Source organism: Bubalus kerabau, chromosome 5, assembly GCF_029407905.1.
Source record: "Bubalus kerabau isolate K-KA32 ecotype Philippines breed swamp buffalo chromosome 5, PCC_UOA_SB_1v2, whole genome shotgun sequence".
Classification (NCBI taxonomy): domain Eukaryota; kingdom Metazoa; phylum Chordata; class Mammalia; order Artiodactyla; family Bovidae; genus Bubalus; species Bubalus kerabau.
Window position 1 is genome coordinate 58094524 of NC_073628.1, and position 22542 is coordinate 58117065.

A 22542-nucleotide genomic window follows, 5' to 3' on the forward strand; every position below is an offset into this window, starting at 1 on the left:
TGCCTCGGTTATACTCTGAGGCTGTATCTGGAAAAGCCCAACCAGCTCCCACAGGAAGGGGTGAAGGTGGGGGCATGGAAGGCACGTGGACTGGCTGAGCAGGAAGAGCCAGCAAAGCCCTAGGATTGAGAAAGAAAGACGAGGTGTGGGGACATTGAAGCTGTTGTCGCCCCACAGGTTTCAAGCTCCTGTACTACCCATGAATATATATCCCCTTGATTTGGTGCGGCAGCTGTCTGCAGAGCCACTTCAGACTGGAATTTAGCACCTGCTTCCTTGAAACAATGTCAGTTAATAGTCCCCAGCACTTGGCACTAGGGATACAAAGACATGTAAGGGATGTCCTTGAACTCGAGGCATTAATTTTAACATAAGAGACAGAAAAGTAAAGCAGTAAAAAAAGTAAAAAGGTGAGGTGATCAATCTTTCATGTGTATACACAGAAGAAGGGCATGAAGTCAGGCTCTTTGGAGAGATGTCTGAATTAAATTCTAATTGCCAAGGGCTCTTCTATTGTTCTCTAAATGTTCCTTTTTTGTTGCATCCTGCTCTTGTTTCGTGATTATTGTCTTTTCATTTCTTAATGATCTCTCTAAGGATATTATTGATGGATTAATTTTGAAGTTTTCTTCTTTCTGTATACTTTCTGTTTTCTCCCAAATTGCTTGTTCTGGTCTTGGTCTTTCACGTTAGATATTTTCCTTAAATGTCTGGTAATCTTCAGTTGCCTGCTCATATTTTAAAGTGAGACACTAAATGGTGCTTGAAAGTTCTGTGTCAACTGTGGTCTTTACTGAAGGGTGACCTGATTGGACTGTGTCCTTGGGAAAGCCCTGATGTCAGTATTTGTAGGTCTTTTGTATCAGGTGAGCAGTTCCCCATATAAGGCTTTTCTGATCTCCTACCTATATCTAGGGTCTGAGCTGTGAAGAGGCCTGGCCATCTCAACATTCAGTATAGAATTTTCCTGTTTTAGTTTCAGTAGCCCTATCCTCAGCTGGGCCAGCTGTCCCCAGACATAGACCCTCCCTAAGAAAATAAACCTCTAGTCTTCCCAGCAGAGGGGCAGGAGAGGTCTGGAAGTCTGATTGTTCTCAGGCGCTCAGTACTTTTTGTTCTTAGCCCCACCTTCATCCCACTTCCATTGATTCCTCTGAGGGATTCTGTGATTTCAGTCTGGTTGCTTCTTGCCGCTCCACTTTTCATCTTCTGCTTTCATTCTTTTTCTCAGTTTATAACTAAAAGATAACATAAAAACTCTTTTCTGTTATTTTGGTGTGGCTTGGGGAGGGAGCAGAATTAAAGACATGAATTCAATATTTCGTTTTTCAAAGTAAAGTGAATTCCTTTGTAGAACTGAGAATTTAGACTTCAGAATTTTCCCCCTAGTTTGTATTTGCTTCACTGTATATATTTCTCCAACTCCTATCTTGAGTTCCCTATTTCTCCAACAGTTTTGGGTTTTTTTACAATCAATTATTCAAGTTTTATCCTTAGTTTCCCCTTGAGTTGAAGGGCCCTAGTTATACTTCTCCTGTATTTGCACAGAGGAGAGATTCAGTCATTTGGGCAGCGACATTGATTGTAAATCTACCACTGTGTACATAACATATTTCTTAACTGTGGAGAAGAAAGAAAAACACAAAAGAAGAAGTGGTACTTACTCTTCGGAATTTATAGTTTCTTAGATGAGGTAGTGTTTTCGTCTTGTAAAGTGAGTTCTTTAAGCTCTCTAGGGGAAAGGAGTAATATGCGTTGTTAATTCTTATTATTTCATTTGTTGTCCTGTTGGCACTGTTCCTTTCAGCCTCCCTTTGTTTTGGTCCTTCATGTTCATTAACAGAATTTCCTCTTTATTTATTACACATCTTCATGGAATAAAAAGTCACTTTCTTAAAATCAATTCACTTTCATAACGGTTCACTCAAACTTTTGAATCCCTTAGTCACATTCAGATGAAAAGAGAAAAAGGAGCCTCCTATCTACCCTTCTTCAGCTAGGATAGCAGATGCCTATTTCTTGCTTCTTAGTCAATCTGGAAACCTGGAAGACAAATTACTTAGGAAGGTTTTTAATGCTGTCAGAAGCTAAATATTGCTTCCCCTATGTAGAGAATATACAGAGTAGATCTTATACTTAAGGGAAATGTCAGGTTCAGAATAAGGTGGAGCTGATTTTAAACAATCTCCATCAAAAGTGAGACATCATTTAATGTCTGAAGCACTTTGATTTTGTCAGTATGCCAATATTCTGTCCTCCTTCCTCCACCTCCAGCAAAGGGAGGAGTATACATACCCACAAAATTCCTCTAACCCAGGATTTCTCAGCTTTGGAATCATGGACATTTGGGGCCAGGTAATACTGTGACAATGAAAAACCTCTCTGGGAATTGTTGCCCTGGGGGCCAAGTTAGCCCCCATTTGAGACTACAGCTCTAACTCAACATTGATAAGGAAACCAGATTCTCTTTTTAAGCCTCTCTTGACTCAGTTTAGCCTTTCTTCCCAACTAATCCAGCGTGACCCATACAGAAGGGAGACACTGATGCTCAGTGACTAAGGACATGAAATTTGTGGCCTGACAAACCTGGGTTTAAATCCTGATTCTGATTTATTTACTAGCTGTGTGACCTTGGATGTGAGAGTTAATCTCTTTGAGCCTCAGTTTCCTCATCTTTAAAAGTGGAAATAATAGCATGTCCTTCGTAGACTTGTTGTGAACGTTACATGAGGTGACATCCATCAGACCTCTGACACACAGCATTGACCAGGTGATCGAGATTATTATTATTATTACGCCTGGTCCGCCTCTGTTGTTCAGTCCCTGCTCTCACACACGCATACACCCCAGCTCCTACACTCTCTGATTCTCCCACTTGTGGCATCAGGATGTCAGCACTCTTGAACTTGGTTTGTCATCAAGCGTTTTGAATTTCCAGATAGAAGCAGAGGCTCGCTCTGTGGAAACAGAGAGCTCCAGCAGGGAGGTACAGACACCTGGTGGCTGGAAGTGGTGTGTTTGGGAGGAAATGAAGGCAGGTCCCAGGCTTCCCAGCCTCCTCTTTAGGAAAAAGGACTAGACTTCCAAACTGTTGCTGTGATGAAAAATGTGAACGTTGTATCTTCTCCTTTGATATTGCGTCCTTCCTTTGGCAACTCCAGTTTCACCTGATATGGATTCCTTCTTAGGCTGTTCCCTGAATTTTTCTGCAGGTTTACGGTCTTCTTGGGGCTGTTGTCTAGACCACAGGATTGCTACAAGAATGAAAAAATGCATGCGTAGCACTTGGCACATAGTCAGGGAAGTACACTCAGTGCTCAGTAAGTGGTGGCTGCCCTGTTCTTGCTGTGAGAGAGGGCATTTGACCTGGATAAAGCGAACCAGGCAGATCCCTGGGACACAGGCCAGTAGAAAGCAGGTGTGGAGCTGTTCCGCGTCCCCGTTTCGTTTCTGAAAGTCCCCGAAGCGTGGGCTGCTCTGTGCGCTGTGCTGCCCTCTTCAGGGTCCCAGCCAGCCCAGGACAGCTTTGCTCTCAGGGTCTGAGTGCTGATGTTTCCCATCTTGGTCTTGTGAGATGACTAGTCGTGGAAATTACCCATGTAAAGTAAAAGTGCTCACGAGTGTTCATAAATAGGAGTAAATGATTCCTATGGAATCCTATGGATTCCACAATCCTAAGGTGGAAGACATAAAATCATTTAAACAATAAGACACGTTGGCTCAGTTCAAATACTGCTTTCCTGTGCTTAGGAGTGGTCTTTAATATGGGAAGCTTGCTGAACCACACACGTATGAATCTTGCCCTTAAGGGTATGAGAATATTGCTCATGGAGGAGAGGTCCAGCTGAGTCTCTTAGCCTGTAAAGCAAAGAGTTGACCCCACTGGCTTGACCTCTAGGGGTGGGGGTGGGGGTGTCTTGCAGGTCATGAAGACATATCACATGTACAATGCCGACAGCATCAGTGCTCAGAGCAAGCTAAAGGAGGCGGAGAAGCAGGAGGAGAAGCAAATTGGAAAATCTGTAAAGCAAGAGGACCGGCAGGCCCCACGCTCCCCTGACTCCACATCCAACGTCCGCATTGAGGAGAAGCATGTCCGGAGGAGCTCGGTGAAGAAGATCGAGAAGATGAAGGAGAAGGTGTGTGGGCTCTGGGGAGGAACACTGTGGAAGTCAGGACTGCAAGGAGATTTCCAGTGTGCCCTGCGGAGAGCAGAGCGAGGAAGTTCTGGGTTCCTTCAGCGCCTAGTGACCTTGCAGTCTGCCCTGAAAGAAATCCTAGTTATTGGAAGAACCTGGGCATCTGTAGCAGACCAACGAGAAACAGTAGTCGCCTTTCCCAAGCCTGGGAGGGGAACTGTAGACGTAGGGTTTGGCTTCAGGAGTCCGGCGTTCAGCGGCAGGTATGCTGACACTCCCTCAGGGTGGCGGTGCGGGGCTGGAGGACGGAATTCACAGACAGAACCAAAGTGGGACACACGTCTAAAGTAGGAGCCTCACTAACCTTTCCTGGGCTGTTCTACATTATGCCCTTGAATCTCATTACACAGAATTAGAACCCAATTTAAGGCAGACGCGCATAGGGAGCAGCAGCACAATTGTGGCTCTTGAATGTACTGTACTTTTCATCTTTTAGGGAACAGTCTTCCCTCTTAAAAAAATTAAAAAGTAAAAATGAACTTCTGTTCTCTTTCCAGCGCCAAGCCAAGTATACGGAGAATAAGCTGAAGGCCATTAAAGCCCGGAATGAGTACTTACTGGCCTTGGAAGCCACCAATGCATCTGTCTTCAAGTACTACATCCACGACCTGTCTGACCTTATTGATGTAAGTGCTTAAAGCCAGAGGTGCAAGGCGACGAGGGACACAAGGGTCCCTTCTCCTGATTTTGAAGATCTGGTCAGGAGTGCCCCAGTTCTGTTGCTCGGGCATCTTAGAGCATTTTGAGAACACTTATGAACATGGTAGCCATGACCCCTCTGGGGCTTGCCATGTACCAGGTATCAGGTGAAGCACTTTACACTTCTTTTCATTCAGTCCTCCCTAGAATCCTGGGAGGAAGGCATTACCACCTCCATTGTTACATATTTAAATTCAGAGAGTTTCGATGACTTTACCCAGAGTGAGCTAATAAATGACAGAGGCAAAATTGGTACCTAGGTCTGATTAGTAAACCCAGGCTCGAAACCACTGTGCACTTGTGCGTCCCAGGAAATACTCCCTTAGATCAGCCACTTGACATAGAACTGGGTGCCAAGAGCTAAAGGCTTAGCGTGTCTTACTTATTAGTTTATGTAGCTCTTAATGGTTCTCAGTATTAGCTCATTTGATTGTCATGTCACTCTTTTGGGTCAATATTACAATCTCCAATTTGTAGATAAGGAAAGCTAGGTAGGGGGTCGAAAGAGTTCCTGCCCAAAGTTAAACTGCAAATCAGAGTCCTGGTCAGGAAGGCACCCGGATGCCCCTGACCTCTGGCTCATACTCACTGACATAACACACAGATGATGAGAGATCAGAATCTTAGGTGCATGTGTATTGCATGGGGCAGACACAAGGATAAGGATTTTGTCTCTGGCCTTACGGGTCGGCCTTGGTTTGGTTTCTGCTGCTGCTTCTCCTTCAGAGGAGCCTGGTAGGCTGCAGTCCATGGGATCATAGAGTTGCCCACGACTGAGCAACTTCACTTCTTCACTGCTTCTCTTTACACCTTATAGTTACCTCTTGCAATGGCTCTCACCTGCAGACACCAGTCTGGGCCAGTTCTGAGCCAACCCTGACTGCAGCTGCTTAAGTACCCCTGCCTCTCCCTCCTGTATCAGAGTGAGGGGCCTGGAGCATCCAGCTAGCCTCAGCCTCCCAGTCTCCAGGGCCTCAGGCGGAGCCTGGCAGTTTCCTCGCAGAGGTCTGATATGTGCCTCTGGCTGTCAGCAGGCAGCAACTGAGTTTTGTGAGCCTCTGGCCAGACCTCACATACTTGGCTGTCTACCTTGGTTTCTCTGCAAATGGACCTGCCACATTTCGCCATGTTGTGTGTGGTTCTGGTCTAAGATTGGCCATTGTGTAACTAGCTGGTTGACCAGAGGCTTATCACAGAGCTGGTTTGGAACTCTGCTGTGTCTCCCGTCCACCCCCCTGGCAAACTGAAGAACTGGGCTAAATCACTGAGTACTTAAATCTGGCCTCACATCAGAGCTGCTTGGGGGAGGTTTCTAAAATAGCGATTTCTCTCTCCCTTCAGCCAGGGCTCTTTGAGTCAGTAGGTATCAGCCTCTTAATGCCCTAAGTGTCATCGTTCACTGGGTAAGTGGAGCCCTGATCCCTGTTCAGGCCCTGCTTTGTTCTCTCTACTTGTTGATGCTGATCTGAACACTGTCCTTCAACGGAGGTCAGAGCCTTGGACAGGATCCTTTCTCCTCCTCACGGGAACAGCTCCTCACTGTTGGGAAAGAGACCTGTTCTCAGCATGAGGAGGAGAATCACTTCTTTCTAATGTTCCATCTCTGCTGTTTATCTCACATTCGATTAAAAAAAAAAACAGAAATCTTACCTGGGCGGTCCACCACACCTCTCCTTCTCTCTTTCCTTTGCCCCCAGGGTAGCTTTGTCTCCCCTTTCACCAAAACCCTGACCTCTGCGGAAGAGAGGGGTACTGCTAAGTCAGTCACAGTTCGCAGACCCTCCCTCAGATGTGAGTCGGTGTTTTAAAATCAGTCCAAGGAGCAGGCTATTTTGCTCCTTATTATCATTTAAAAGAAGAAGCTTGTTCGGAGCCGGTCCTCAGGACGCTGAGTGAGAGCCACCAGCATTCAGCCGGGGCATGGCTCTAGGCCACTAGGAGCGAGTCCAGGCTGGCAGTGCCCCAGGCCGCATGGGTGTGAAACTGCTCTTGCTTTATTTCGTTTGTTTCTTGTTTGTGCTTTTGTTTTTCCTGGAGTGAAATTAATTAGTCTTCTAAAAAAGAAAAAGAAAGCTTTATAACATTATTATGCTCTACAAATGTTCAGTAAGTATTTCTTTGGGATGAGACTATATGCCCTGCAGCATCACGGTACAAAAAGAATAAAATAATTCTTACCCTAGAGGTATTCATAGACATACAGAGAGATCATCTTTTATCTAACTGGCCAATTGCAGCACCAGAGCTAAGCACAGGAAGTAGGACTGTGGTTTTCAAACCGAGGTCATGATCCATTAGAGGAGTCATGAAGGTTTGGCTTATTTTATTTTAATGAACAAACTAGACTAGGATAGAGTAGAATGGGAAAGAAAACATCAGGGTGCATTACATTAGTAAGGTTAAGTTTTATTTGGTAAAACTATTATGTTAGAGGTATGTGTGAGTGTGTGTGTGTGATAATATAAGATGTATTTCTTACTGTAAGTTGGAGGCCAAAAAGAGTTTGAGAACCACTGCAGAAAGAACAGAGGAAGGTCTTTTAGTCTCTGTAAAGTCCCTGAGGGCAGGAACCAAGTTTCTTCTTTACCTTAATAAGTACAGGGCTTACTAAGTAGCTGAGTACATAATCTGTTCATTGAAAGAACAGAAGAAGGAGGAAGAAGATGATTTCCTAAGCCAAGATTTTTTTCCTTTTTATGCCTTTCAATACTGTTTTGAGATCTAATTTGCATACAATGATTGAACTTGTGTTAAATTGCAAGAATTGTAATGAATCTTATACCCTTATAACCTGTGTCTCTATCAAGATGTAAAATGTTTCCATCACCTCAGAAAGTTCCTCTTTTCTCTTCCCAGTCAGTCCTCCACCCCGAGGCAACCACTGTTCTGATTTCTTTGACTATGAATTAGTTTTGCCTGTTTCAGAACTTCACAAAGGTGGGCTTTTTATATAGTATATACTTTTTAAAAAATCTGGCTTCAATTGCCTAGCATGATGTTTTTGAGCTCCATTCATGTTATTATATGTATCAGTAGTTTCCTGCTTTTTCTTGCTCATCTGTTGCCATAAAAATGGCCAAAAAGATACTATGGCCAGGAACCAACAGTTAGAGCAGAAGTAAGTGGGGAGCCCGGTTATCCCTTGGCTTTGAGATCTTGACAGTATCCAGAACTTGCTTTGAGACATGGGATGAATCTTGTGCCAGTCCATTGCCATCTGTGTTATGGACACCATTCTGCCTCCTTCTTGGCAATGTCAAAGCTCATTGTGGGCTCAGGCATCGAGGATAAGTGAAAGAAGTGATTTTTGTGGATGCCAGTCCATTCAAGGACTAGCCCTTCACTTCTTTTCATTGTATAGTATAAGATTTAATCTCAGATTGTAGGAATCCACTTGAAGCATCTGATACACACCAGGAAAACCTTGACTTCAGGCCAAAAAAGACATTCTGAAGTGACTTGAGATAGTCTAAGAACCGCAGGCTCCTTGGAATGTACTTTTCTCCCCCAGAGGCAGATGGACGAATGAAGAACCAGGCATTGTCCTCATGGAGTGTGGTGAGTGCTGTGTGTGGGCAGAGAATCTGTGACACCATATGCACCCAAGTCGGACAGGAGGGAACCCAGCTTTCTCAATGGGACATTTTATTAAGGGCAATTATTTCTCGCTTCTATGAGAGCTTGAAGTGGGTATTACTTTTCTAGGCCTTCTCTAGGTCTCTGGGTGAGACTGTCAGCTGGTGAAGGGTTAATGAACCGTCAGTTCAAGTCATCACACATCTGGAAGGGCTATCATTAAATTCTTATAAAAATTTGATTTCCCCTGAGAGAGTTTTCATCAAACATTTATATAACCCAGAAATGGCCAGGGGAGCCCAGCATGGCCATAGAACTCATCAGAAGCCATAGAAAACATACTTTGTCCCCATTGTGAGCAAAATAATGTGCTGCCTCTGCTCACTGGGATTCTACAGGGGACGGGGATGAAATATTCAAATCTTGTTTACCTAGCCTTGCGAGAAATTGCTTCTTTTCTGATGCCTCAGTTTCTGGCTCTTGCCCTTTCAGATATGTGGGTAGCCAAGGCTCTGGAAAACCTATTCTGAATCTCCCTGGTTGGCTGAAGGCATGGACGAGACAGAGGGCACTCCATGAGTCAGACCCCCACGCACTGGCACGGAGAAGCTGCAGAGCAGTTATTATAATAAAGACTGGACTGGCCCCGAGAAAGCTCTGTGTCTTCTGTAGGCCATCCAGAGTGAGCAAAACAAAAGGCTTCAGTGGCCACAACTGCCCACTTGACTAAGATCAGTATTCAGCCTGAGTGGATTGTTTCCTCAGAGGCTAGAATCTGTACTCCTGGCATCAATCAATCAACTGTACTTATTAAATGCCTGCTATGAGCAAGGCCTAATAGTAAGGGATGCAAAGAAAGAGTAAGACGCTGGCCAAGCCCTCTTTGGAGGCTGATGTGAAATGGCAAGTTACAGAATGAGGGAGTGTGTCCTGTGTCACCCAAGGGCTGCAAATGGATGTCATTCTGAGGGGAGGGTCGGTATGTGCCAGGGTTGTAGGGATGGCTGGCTTCCTGGAGGCTGAGAATTTGATTTGGATCTTGAAGACTGGGTCCAGTTCCAGCAGGTGAGAGGAGTGAGAACCATTTCAGGAAGAGAGAATGCCTGGAGCTGAAAGTCAGTTGATCTGGAGATACAGGTGATCAGTGTTCATTTGGTCTGCATGGTGCCAGATATAAGTAAACATGTATTAGCTTCACCACAACCTCCAAGGCGGATGCTACCCCTCTGGGGCTCAGAGAGGTTAAGTAGCTTGCTAACAGTCATACAGCTGATTTGAGGCCTGTGGTTTTCTAATACTCGACCCCAAACAATGAGTATGGCATTGGATTAGAACAGAAGAGTCTGAAGAAGAAAATAGAGGCAGATGATGTTAGATGGTGAGACAGAAAACAAATTACACTTTGCTCTGACCATTAACTTTGCTTAATTTCACTGAGCCTCAGCTTTCTCCTCTAGAAAGTTAAAATAATACCCACCTTACTGGAGTTACTATGCAGATTAAAATGCAAAATATACAGAAAGCACTCAGCACACTGGCATATAGTAAGCACACTTAATAAATGGAGGCATTTTTAAATTTCCCTACTGAGGAAGGTGGATGTTACTTTAGGAAAAAAAATGAGAGCTATTATAGGTTCTTCAGCAGGGAAGTAGGTATAACAAAAGCTGTATTTTAGAACAGTGAAGCAGACAGCACTGTAAGATGATAAGAGTATGAATTAGGATACAGGTAGTGAGAATGGAGAGGAGAGGGGAGTTACCAAAAATATGTAAAGGTTATGAAGCCTGCCTCCCCTAATTCTCTTCTGCACTGAAAAGGTCCCCCCACCTCCACCACGCACTTGCTCAGCCCTGTGGGCATTGTTACTCCTGTTCATCAGACTTACAGGCATGAAATTCATCAGCAGGAGTCTACGCAGAACTAGTCAGGAAGGTTTACAGGTTCAAGGGAGGCTTGGCTAGACCAGCAGCATCTCCCAGAGGAGAAAGGGCCCCTGTGTGTGCAGCCTCCCAATCAGTCGCTTTTGTCTAGCTTCCCTCCCCACTGAATTTAATGTCTTTCCATCCTCTGCCTCTAGTTAAGCTGTAACTGCTGTTCTTCCGCACAGCCAGGCACCTGCCAGGGCCCGCTGGCACTGAATCCAGAGCCCAGCCTGACAAGCACTCTGTCGTGGAGCTTCTTGTTAAATGCTGCGAGGAAGAGGCGCATCACGTGCTTTTTCTTCCCCAGCAGTGGCTGTTCCCAGTGTGATCATGAAGAGGGGGGAAAACTGGGGGAAGAGTTAATTTGATGCCTGCTTATGGAATGAAATGGCAATCAGGCAGATGGTCTCACTCTATCCATGGATTCTTCTCTGATATTTCATCTCAAGTTCTGGATCTCAAAACTGTTTGAGCAACAGAGGGGATAATGGGTGACTGAGGAATTTGGATCTCTGGGTCCTTTGGGAGGAATGAGGAATAGAGTTACAGACTGCCATTGCTGAAGAGGGCCTCAGGGATTATGCTTAGTTCAAGTACTGATATTTTCAGTCTTACTCTTTAACAGAAGAATTCTTTCTTCAAATCAGACTTTACATAGAATCCTAATATATTGAATAGAAAAAAGGGCAGAGCTGGTTTGGTTGAAATGGGGATAGGAGGCTCTAAGTCCTACTAGCTGGGCTGCCCTCTCCTAAGGGCAGCCTGAGTCCAGAACCATAGAGCTCTGTGCTACGGCTTGAAAACCACTGCTAGCCAAATCTTTCCATTTCACAGTCGAGGAAATGGGTTCAGGGAGGGGGAGTAGTTTTTCCAAGGTTGCTTGACTTCCTGTCCAGTGCTTTTTTTAATACTATTGCATCTTTCATACCATTTTTTTTTCACGTTATTTCAAAAAATTAGAATCCCTTAAATGATGTGAATTTTCCCAGTAACACTTATATTTAGAAATTTTTGGTCTCAGAAATGCTGTTGGGCCAGAGCTTTAGTGCAGAAATCCTAATCTACAACTATGGCCTGTCCTAGAATGTTGGGAGTTTGCTAGGGGCGGGGGTTGATAATGACAGGGTCAGCCCCTCTCCCCTATTTTTATTTCTCTCAGTAGAATTCTCTTGCAACACCTCTGATTTCTAAGTCCTGAATGCTGAAACAGCCTGACTTGGTCGGTATGTTATAATGAAATCACAGTAACCCTGAAGGAGTGGCAGGCTACATTTTCATTGTTGAATTTTATTACAATGGTATCCCCAGAAGAACCTGAAAATAGAAGAAAATTCTCCCCAACTCTTTCATGTTTACTGAACAGCATGATTAAATAATTTCATTTTGTCCCAATGAGTCCTCTTCCTTTTGACTACCTCACAGTCCTCTAAGGAATCCTACATATTGAACTAGGAGTCAAGAATGGAGAAATATACCTAGATCATGGAGGGCCAGCCTTCTTCCGGTGGCACAGATCTCGTTGGTCAGACCTGCCCCGGGGGCCGCCCTCCCCTCTGCCAGGCCTCACAGCTGTCCTTGGTTTGCTCACGTGCCTTCTCCGCTCCACAGCAGTGCTGTGATTTAGGGTACCACGCCAGCCTGAACCGCGCACTGCGCACCTTCCTCTCTGCTGAGCTGAACCTGGAACAGTCAAAGCACGAGGGTCTGGACGCCATCGAGAATGCCGTGGAAAACCTGGACGCCACCAGTGACAAGCAGCGCCTCATGGAGATGTACAACAACGTCTTCTGTCCGCCTATGAAGTTTGAGTTCCAGCCCCACATGGGGGACATGGTGAGCCCCTCTTCCCACTCCCGCACCCCCAGGGGGCTTGAGCTCACTTGGGTCTAGAGTTTCTGCACTCAGGCCATGGTATTCTGGGGAGGGCAAGGCTTGGGGCTGGCTTCATGTGGTGGGTGGAACTCATTCCACCCATTCAGCAAACAGCTCCTGGGTGCCTGCTGTCCACAAGGCTTGACCGTAGACACTGGGGGTTAGAGCCCTCAGGGAGCTTATTGTTGACTGAGTTGACAGAAATATGCATAGAGAGGGGCACCTAGAGGGACTGGCAGGATCAGGGAGGTGAGAAACAGCCAGTGTGCTCTAAAAGCTACTAACAGTTCCATATGATGAAAGGAAAAGGGAGGTGGAGCCCTCCAGCTGCTGAGCCTGAAAGAAGTGAGGGCTGAGATGGAGCCAGATACTCAAGGTTTCTGATGGGGCGGGAGCTCAGCAAGCTGATGGCGTGATCTTCTGTCATTTGTCAGAGTTCTGAAGGTGCTTATTCTCATGGGTTCAGAAGTTTGTGATAAAGGGAGTAGTTTTACTTAGGTACTGAACAAAAAAGAATGGATACTACAGAAAGGACAAGAGCTAAGATGTCATCCCTAAGAATGGCTGTCCAGGTAGCAGTGCATGAATGTAGGGGTCTTGTTTCTGACTTTTTACCTCTGATGGCTAAAACAAGAAGGGCCTAAATAACCTGAAGTGAGAGGAAAGAGAAGCTCTTTGGTTTCAGAACCTCTGAATGTTGAGGTTCCACTTCTGGTGGTGGTTCATATAGATCAAAGTGAATCTTGTTCCTGGCTTAGGAGCCACCATTTGACCTTTGGATTAAATCAGAAGGAGGATATATAAGCTTACATAATAGAAAAGCTCAATACAGATCTTCATGGGTGAACTGAGGACTAGGAATTATATCAGAAGACTCAGTTTTTCTCTTTCTGCTTCACATCCTGTGTTTTGGCTCTGTTCTCAAATAGGCTTTTATCCTGTGGGGGCAAGGAGCCTATATTTGCAGCCTTATCCCCCTGTAGATTGAAATCCAACAGAAAGAACATCTGTTTCCTTGGGAATTCCTGGTGGTTCAGTGGTTAGAACGCCATGGTTTCCCTGCTGCATGCCCAGGTGTGATCCCGGCTCAGCGGAACTAAGATCCCGCAGACCACAAGCTGTGTGGTGCCGCCAGAATAACAGACAGAGTATCTTCTTCCCTCCCGGAAGCCCTCACGAGTCTCCCTTGGTCTCCATGGCTCTGATTGGGTGATGTGCTTACCCCTGAGCCAATCACTGTGGTTGGTATCTGCAGTCAGCTGAGGCCATACCCTGCATCCTCAAGTCTGGGAAAGTCCCGTCCAAAGCACAGAGCCTGAGTTGTGAGTGAAAATTTCCCCCTCAGAGGACAGTCAGGCCGAAGTTACCAGAAGAAGGAAGAAGGAATGCTGGGTGACAGAAAAACGGCCGTGTCCTCTCAACAAGGGAGCAGTGCTTCCGTTAGGATGAACACGCAGATGCTCGCAAACGCTGCTCCAGAATGAGAGCGGTGGCAGCGCCAGCAGCGGATCTGCTCTCATCAGTAGGCCACCATGGAGAGCGGGACGTGTCTGTGCTAAGAACAGAAGTGTGGGGATGATTTCTTCCCTCCTCTCCTTCTTGGGAAAACCAAACCGTTTCCATTTTGTCTCCATTGCTGTGGCTCAGGAAATGTCAGCGTTGAACAGATGGGGAAGGGAGATGGCAGCATGTGCAGCTAGAATACGGGGGTGGGGTGTCACCGAGCCCCAGGAAGCCCCATTCCTCACCTGCTCTGTCTTCTGGTCAGACTTGCCTTCCAAACCCCTTCTCCAGCTGCCACGGAGATTCCTTCCCAAGAAGCAGTGGAACTTGGGGACCAGCTGAGTGGAGTGATATTAATACTATTTTCTGGTGTGGACTGCGTTGCCTGCTAAGCCCAGCAGCTTGTCTCCATAAAGGGGGATTCCAGACGCTGGGTGCTCAGGCTCCCTCCTCGCCCTGTCAGAGCCTCATTCCCATACTCCGGAGCACAGCTGGAATGCATTACCTTGCACCCCGGTAGAGGATCACTGCCAAAGCATGCATCAGCAGCCCTGCTGCTTCTTAAAGAAACAAGCGTGGAGATGGTTTTCCCTCCATGATTCCCGCCTGCTAGATTGAAGTTACTTTAAAAATCGATAGTTCAGTTTTCTGCCTAGGCCCTCCCTTTGTGTGATGCTAGCTGATCGGTGGCTGAGCCAGGCAGGGGCCAGGGCGAATCCTAGATCATGCAAAGGTTTTGCGTTCCAGCCTCGCCTTCATGTGAGTGGAGAAGAAAAAGCGATGAGAGGCCAGTCTGTCTTGGTCCCTGCAGCCATCTATCCCCAGTCAGTGAGGGCTATGTGTAGACTGTGGAGGCGAGGAGAGGGAGCTGCCTGGAAGTCCTTGAACTAGGGCCAAAGTTCGGGTGGCATTCGGACCGGAAGCCCTGAAATTGGCCAAGGCCCTACACTGATTGGCATTCTGGGGCACTCGGCACATGGACTGACGCCAAGCGCTCTCCGATGTACTAGGAGGAGGCACTTGGCTCTACCCTTGGTGCCCCCAGAGGCTCGTGGGGCTCTGGATGCCTGACCGGTGACATCAGGCAGCCAGAGAGTTTCACTATTGGCACCGTCCCATCCTGGCCACCGAGCTTTCTCCATTGTGTCTGCTTATCCAAGAGCCAGGATGAAGTCAGCTCTCTTCAGATCTGAGAGCTGGCTCAGGCCAGCCTCTCAGCTGGGGGAGGAGGTCAAGTCAGTTGAGAGCTTAAAAGCCAATGGAGGAAAAGGTCAGGTCCCAGCCCCCTCCATCTGAAGAGAGGTTTTGTCTTTCCAAGCAAGAGAATGGTCTGTGGGCTTGGGAATGTGCCCGCTCGTTGCTGGGGAAGGAGGAGGCTGGTTCTATCCAGATGTCTCTCCTCAGACGAGAGGCTGAAGGACACATGGAGGCAAGGTGACAGAAACCGCCTGCACGTGGTCCTGCCTCGCAGTCTGCCAGCCTTCTGTTCCTCATCTGTCATCCTGGGGATGGTGGGTGACCTCAGGCCCACACCATCACCATGGGCTCACCAGGAGACAGTGGCTCAGCCATCCCCTCACTCGGGGTGAAGCTTATTGACAGCAGTCCTTGGGGGAAAGACAGACTTTTCTCCCACAGAGATCTGGTGACGACCTGAAGTGAAATGATGGCTTCTTGAAAATGCCAAGTTCCACAGGATTCCATGCCCTCTGGGGCCCTCTAGCAGCGCCCGTGGACTTGCTCCTGGCCTCACACTTTCTCTCATTGAGTCAGAGCTCTCATGTGTGGCCCAGATTTATAAACACACGCTGGCTTCCAGCAGCAGCACGTTAGCCTCCTGACCCACTTCTCTCCGGCTCTCACTCTGGTGCCCGGCAGGGAACGAAGGTGGGGCCAGAGAGGTGGCCACTTGGACCTCTAGCAGGAAACCCTCCCTGTGCCAAAGCTTGTGCGCTTGGAGCCAGCGCTGCCTGAAGCCCTCTTCTCTGCCCCGACTCTGGCTTCCTGGGAGCCGCCAGCCCTTTATAGACCTGCGCCTGCCAAGCACCAGGCTGGAGGTGGGCTCCAAAGAGAGAGAGAGAGAACTTTTCAAACAGGTTCCATTCCTCCTTCTTTTCTTGTGCTATTTGGTCCTAGCAGAGGTCTACATACTTTGGCTTTTGATTTTGTTTTCACGTAGAAATTGTGAGCTTTGCAGCTTGACTATGAGTCGTTTTATTAACAGTAACGGGCCTCTGACAAAAGATCTGTGTCCTCTCCCTGACTTGGTGTTGCTTTCTTCTGGCAGGCATCCCAGCTCTGTGCCCAGCAGCCCGTCCAGAGTGAGCTGGTACAGAGATGCCAACAACTGCAGTCTCGCTTATCCACCCTGAAGATCGAGAATGAAGAGGTGAGTTTCCTGTTCAGGAGATTCACAGCCACCCTGAGTTTCCCTGTCGAACCTCTTGCTGTTCCCCATACGGGAGCAGGTGGAAGGAGCATGCAGGGAATGTCCGGGCTGCCGCAAACATTTCCTAGCCAAATGTAGGCTTGGATTTTCCCCTTCTGCTACATCCTGCCCTTGAACTCCAGGAAGTGGCTCTTGCATTGCCAAAGGTTGAGCTCTATTTTGAGCCTTCTGCAAAATGCTTTTTTCCCCGCCTTTACACATTTAATCAAAATGGCACTTGGCAGCTGTGTGAACAATATTGTGTCTCTGAAACCACCCCCTCCTGCCTGGCTTTTTCCAGCATTTTCAAACAAACAGAGGCCTTTGACTTTGACACTTCAAACATCTCCGTCCTCTTAGAAAAGGGCGACTTTCTTCTGGGCCCAGCGTATTTGCTTTCAACAACTAGTTCAAAAGGGCAGTGCAATTGATTATCAGCTCCTTATTCTTTTGAGCTCTTGTGACTTCTTACCTGGAATCTCAGCTAAGTCTTACTTTCCCCTGTAAGATCAGGAAAGCCTGGGGATGGGTCACTTGGTTTACAAATGGGGAGACAAGTTCATTATTTGTGGAAAGTCAGGAAACAGAACCTGGGGCACTGTGGGACTAGGCCCATCACGCATTTTTAACCTGCTTTTTATATGATGGGGTTAGTTTGGATTTGTTTCCTTCTCTCTCCCTTAGCATGTCCAGTATAGCCAAGAGCTAATGTTAAATTTAAAAAATAAACATTAAATAGCCAGGCCAAGCAGGTAGTGTGAGGGAGGTAGTGGGTTTTAGGTCCTTACTGAAGAGAAGAGGGTCCCTGTGATGTTTATAACTCGCTTAGCACTGTTCAATGGGAAGCGGCGCTGCAAGCCCGCTAACACCTCCTGCCTCAGCTCACTTCTCCAAGCTTCTCCATCACCTACCGTTTTGCAGCCCACCCCTCATGCATTATGTTGGCCCTTATCATGACAGGTAAAGAAGACAATGGAGGCCACTCTGCAGACCATCCAGGACATTGTGACTGTCGAGGATTTCGATGTGTCTGATTGCTTCCAGTACAGCAACTCTATGGAATCCGTCAAGTCCACGGTCTCAGAAACCTTCATGAGCAAACCCAGCATCGCCAAGAGGAGAGCCAACCAGCAGGAGACAGAGCAGTTCTACTTCACGGTGAGGGGCTCAGTGGCCGTTACAGACCAGTTTCAGGCTCTGCAGCACACACGAGCCATTCAGATCCCAGGGTCCTTGTCAGGCATCTTCAGGGCAGTTGTTGAATATCTTCACTGGGATCTGGGCATGTTCGGAGACCATCCATACACTTCAAGGCACAGATATTTACAAGTTGTGTGTCTACCAAGAATATTTTCTTCTTAAAGACGTTTTTAACCAGCCAGTAGACTTTGTTCACAACTTTCCTTCTCATCCTTAGGGGTCATCCAAGGGGGCTGCATCTCCTGGTTCTTGAGAACCACACTGAGATATTTTGACCACCATCAGATCAGATCAGATCAGTCACTCAGTCGTGTCCGACTCTTTGCGACCCCATGAATCGCAGCACGCCAGGCCTCCCTGTCCATCACCAACTCCCAGAGTTCACTGAGACTCACGTCCATCGAGTCAGTGATGCCATCCAGCCATCTCATCCTCTGTTGTCCCCTTCTCTTCTTGCCCCCAATCCCTCCCAGCATCAGAGTCTTTTCCAATGAGTCAAGTCTTCGCATGACGTGGCCAAAGTACTGGAGTTTCAGCTTTAGCATCATTCCTTCCAAAGAAATCCCAGGGCTGATCTCCTTCAGAATGGACTGGTTGGATCTCCTTGCAGTCCAAGGGTTACCTTATGGTTAAAATCTGTTATCTCTTCTAGTTGATGTGATAACTTTATAATTTGTGGCAATACAAAATTATTTTTCATAATAATGGCTAAAACTCAAAGGAACAGGTAATATACAACATTGTTGGTTTGCAGAGAATTCTAAAACATTATATTTATATTTTGTTATTCATGCATCTCCCAGTCCTCTTTTAGACAGATGGACCCATTTTTTTTAAGTAGTGTTAACAGTCCTTTGGAAGGTTGCTGGTTAGTCTTTGGTGCTACTTTTTAATAATTGAGTTATTTCAAGCTTGCCAAGTAGGATTTATTGCCTGAGCTAAAATTTATTTCCTAATCTTCTGACAACTAAGAAAGAAGAAATTAAGTTTGCAGATGTGAAAGGAAATATAGCCAGTGAATATGCATACTGATTCTGAATGAGCAGAATTAACTTGTTTCTCAGTCAAGAAGCATAGTCTGCAAGTAGCAAATTGAATTTCTCCTGCAACTGGAACCATTTGTTTAATTCTTCTTTGAACACTGCCCTTTCTCCATTAGGAACACTATTGATTTGCTATCTTTTTTAAAGAAGAAATCTGTTTTTTCAAGTAGTTAAACTAAGAGTTCTTCAAAAGTTTTTTTAAGTCCTAGAGAAGACTGTTGAAAGGGTGTGATTTAACAGTATTGTTTTTTTAAATAACTTTTTTTTCTTGTTATACAAAATAAAACATGCTTATTATATAAACTTTAGAAGTAAGAAAGAAGAAACTAAAAATATCCATAATCCCAAATATCTACAGATAATAGTGTTAGAATATATTCTCTTTCAAGCTTTTTTCTATGCATGCACATGGATATGAACATATATTTATAATTGTATTATAAAAATGGCATACTGCTGTGCATATTGTTTTATAATCTGCTGTTTTCACTTAAATGATTAATTTAAGTGAAAGCCATTTAATTATAACATGCTTTAAATATATTTATGAGTAAAATGCTAAAATCAATACAAAGAAAGAATAGAATGATATTTTGGCTCATTCATTCATTTTTGTAAAATATATAGCATATTGCCTATTTGTAGTAAGTACTCAAAAATGCTCAAAATTTATTATCCCTATCATCACTATAATTTATTCACTGAAAATTATTAAATTATTCATTGATCATTTATTAAGGATCTACTCTGACACTGTGCTATATAAGCTGGGAATGCTAAGAATATCAAATGAAGAGAATGGTGGAATTAGGCCTATGAAGGGAGAACTTCTTTTTTACTGCATATATTTCTAAAGAATTACAATAGATTAATTTTGATAATTTAAAAAATAAATGTAAAAAATATTAAGGGCATACTTGCACACATGTATGAATGGCAACCATGATGAATGGAGTTGGGGAAACATCACACAGAAAGTGACTTTGTGCTGATAAGGCAGAGAATCGAGAAGAGAAAAGAATTCTTTGAGACCAGAGCAGCATGTGCAAAAGAGTAAAGGCATGAAAAATCTGGGACAGACTTGGGAGAAACTTCTTGTCTGTAGCGAGGGCTGTGTACCTCCCCAAGCTTCTTTATCTCTGGAGGTTGTTAAATATTCGAGAGGCTTTAAATAATAGGATTCTCTGACTGTTCTGTCTGGACTGCTTAGATATAACATTACTTACATGACCCAATCTTGTTACATTGCAGAAGATTTCCATTTTTTGATTAAATGAGAATTTTGAACATAAAAATCTGTATTGAAGACTTCAGAAATTACTTCTGAGCTTTAAGGGACGCTACATTTGTATTTAGAATTGACCTTTAGTAAGAGCAGGAATGACCATATTCAGACCAGCAATCTCCCAAATCCTGCCCACCCTTTCACCTCTGTCTGAATGCATTGATGTCCACTAACTCATTTCCTGTCTTTTGTGACCATAATGCTACTTATCAAAATTGTGTGTAAATTTCCTTGGCTAACAGAAAGCTTTTTTGTCCAGGCTTCTCTAGTAACAGATTTGTAAAAGAGTTCACCATTTTTGTGATTGGTGTTTGGAATGCGTCAGATAATTCAGTTCATGTTAAAAGGACTTTGGGGGGGTGGGTGGCAAAGAAAAGGTGGTGTGTGAATGTTCGCCAGGATGTCTGCCTGTGCTTGCCAACCCCACAAAGCCAAGACAACTGCAGGTGTCCTTCCCTTAGTCTTGGCCTTTACAAACATTTACCCTTCTGTTTCCCGTGTTTCCCAGTGCCCTTCAAAGACATCAGAGTATCTCCTCTTGGGGGTTCCCTTCTTTTGGAAAGTTAGAAAGAGGTCTCTGGTCATGGCTTTGATTCCTGGTAGTGTGCCTAGTGACCCAGAGGGCTGCTGGGGATACTTTCTGAGCGCTCTTGGCTGTCATCAGATTGATCTGCCCAGATGACAGCAATTGGAAACTTGAAGCATGATCTATAAAGGTCGGTCATTTGCAAGAGTACCGGGAAAATAATCATGAAATTTTAAAGCTTCAGGTGTTTTTTTAAAATCATCTAGCCAAATGTTCTCATTTGAAAGATTTTTCTTTCAAGAACTAAAAAACAACAAAAATTCAAAAAGGATGGGTAGCTTGTTCAAGGTCTTCAGCAAGAGCTGAAACCAGAACTCTAGTGTACTGGTCTCCTGGTGTCAAAACACGAGCTTTTCCTCTTTGCCCTGATGAGGAAGCTGAGGTCAGGGGAAGGCTTGGGAACTGCTCAGCTTTCTGCTCTTTTGCTCTAAGTGAGAAGACAGAGGTTTTCTGATCTCCTTGGCTTTGCATCACTTATCTTCTGTAACATGCAATCCTGCACTGTCTGCCTTTTTTCCCATTGCCTATTTTATTGTAACTATTAAAGATTTTTTTAAAAGATGCAAAGATTTCAAAAAAGCAAGGAAGTCAAGCCTCTACCTGTTCCTAACCCACACTTCCTGCCAGTGACTGACACCAGTTTCTTCTGTGTCCTTCCAAAGGTGTTCTGTATGGACACAACCACTGATGTACCCTTTAATATAATATTATTACATTAGAAATATGAGGAAATAAAATAAATAGAAATACAAATAGAAGTGTATCATCAACACTGTTCTTCACTTTGCTGTTTTTACTTAATTTATTTGGGATATTATCTTCAATTTATTCCAAAAAGATCTAACTCTTTTTTTAATGGCTGAGCAGAATTTCATTTGTACAGACAGATGCTACATCGTTCATTTAACCAGTTCCCTTCTCATAGGCTGTTGTTGTTGTTGTTGTTGTTGTTCAGTCAGTAAGTTGTGTCTGACTATTTGCGACCCCATGACTGCAGCATGCCAAGCTCCCCTGTCCTTCACTATCTCCCAGAGTTTGCTCAGATTCATGTCCCTTGAGTCAGTGATGCTGTCTAACCATCTCATCCTCTGCTGCCCCCTTCTCCTCCTGCCTTCAGTCTTTCCCAGCATCAGGGTCTTTTCCAAAGAGTCAGCTCTTTGCATCAGGTGGCCAAAGTGTTGGAGCTTCAGCTTCAGTATCAGTCCTTTCGATGAATATTCAGAGTTGATTTCCTTTAGGATTGACAGGTTTGATCTCCTTGCAGTCCCAGGGACTTTCAAAGAGTCTTCTCCAGCACCACAGTTCAAAAGCATCAATTCTTCAGTGCTCAGCCTTCTTTATGGTCCATTTCTCACGTCTGTACATGACTACTGGAAAAGCCGTAGCTTTGACTTTATGGACCTTTGTCTACAAAGTGATGTCTCAGCTTTTTAAAAAGCTAGATTTGTCATAGCTTTTCTTCCAAAAAGCAAATGTCTTTTAATTTCATGGCCGCAGTCACCATCAGCAATGATTTTGGAGCCCCCAAAAATAAAATCTGTCACTGCTTCTACTTTTTCCCCTTCTATTTGCCATGAAGTGATGGCACCAGATACTATGATCTTAGTTTTTTGAATGTTGAGTTTTAAGCCAGCTTTACTCCCCTCTTTGACTATCATCAAGAGGCTCTTTTGTTCCTCTTCGCTTTCTGCCATTAGAGGGATATCATCTGCGTATCTGAGATTGTTGATATTTCTCTCAGCAAGCTTGATTCCAATTTGTGATTCATCCAGACTGGTATTTCACATGGTATACTCTGCACATAAGTTAAATATGCAGGGTGACAATATACAGCCTTGTCACATTCCTTTCCCAATTTTGAACTAGTCTGTTGTTCCATGTCCGGTTCTAACTGTTGCTTCTTGACCCGCATCAGATTTGACAGGTAAGGTGGTCTGGTATTCCCATCTCTTTAAGAATTTTCAGTTTGTTGTGATCTATGCAGTCAAAGGCTTTAGCCTAGTCAATGAAGCAAGAATAGATGTTTTTCTGGAATTCCCTTGCTTCCTCTATGATCCAATGGATGTTGGCAATTTGAACTCCGGTTCCTCTGCCTTTTCTAAATCCCGTTTATACATTTGGAAGTTCTCAGTTCACAAACTGCTGAAGTCTAGCTTAAAGGATTTTGAGCATAACCTTACTAACATGTGAATGAGCGCAATTGTACAGTAGTATGAACATTCTTTG

The 22542-nt window shown here is 44.9% G+C and overlaps 1 protein-coding gene across 11 annotated transcripts in view; it reads left to right on the top strand.

Moving 5' to 3' along the window:
- The window catches only part of SRGAP2 (SLIT-ROBO Rho GTPase activating protein 2), a 253962-nt gene that overhangs the window by 178405 nt on the left and 53015 nt on the right, over positions 1-22542 (top strand). For 10 of the 11 annotated variants that reach the window (XM_055581776.1, XM_055581777.1, XM_055581771.1 and 7 more), the window contains 5 exons: positions 3924-4139; positions 4697-4825; positions 12008-12232; positions 16062-16163; positions 17163-17360. In XM_055581776.1, coding sequence (XP_055437751.1) covers positions 3924-4139; positions 4697-4825; positions 12008-12232; positions 16062-16163; positions 17163-17360 — 870 coding nt within the window. The remainder of the gene's footprint in view (positions 1-3923; positions 4140-4696; positions 4826-12007; positions 12233-16061; positions 16164-17162; positions 17361-22542) is intronic. The other variant, XM_055581767.1, reaches the window with a different exon arrangement.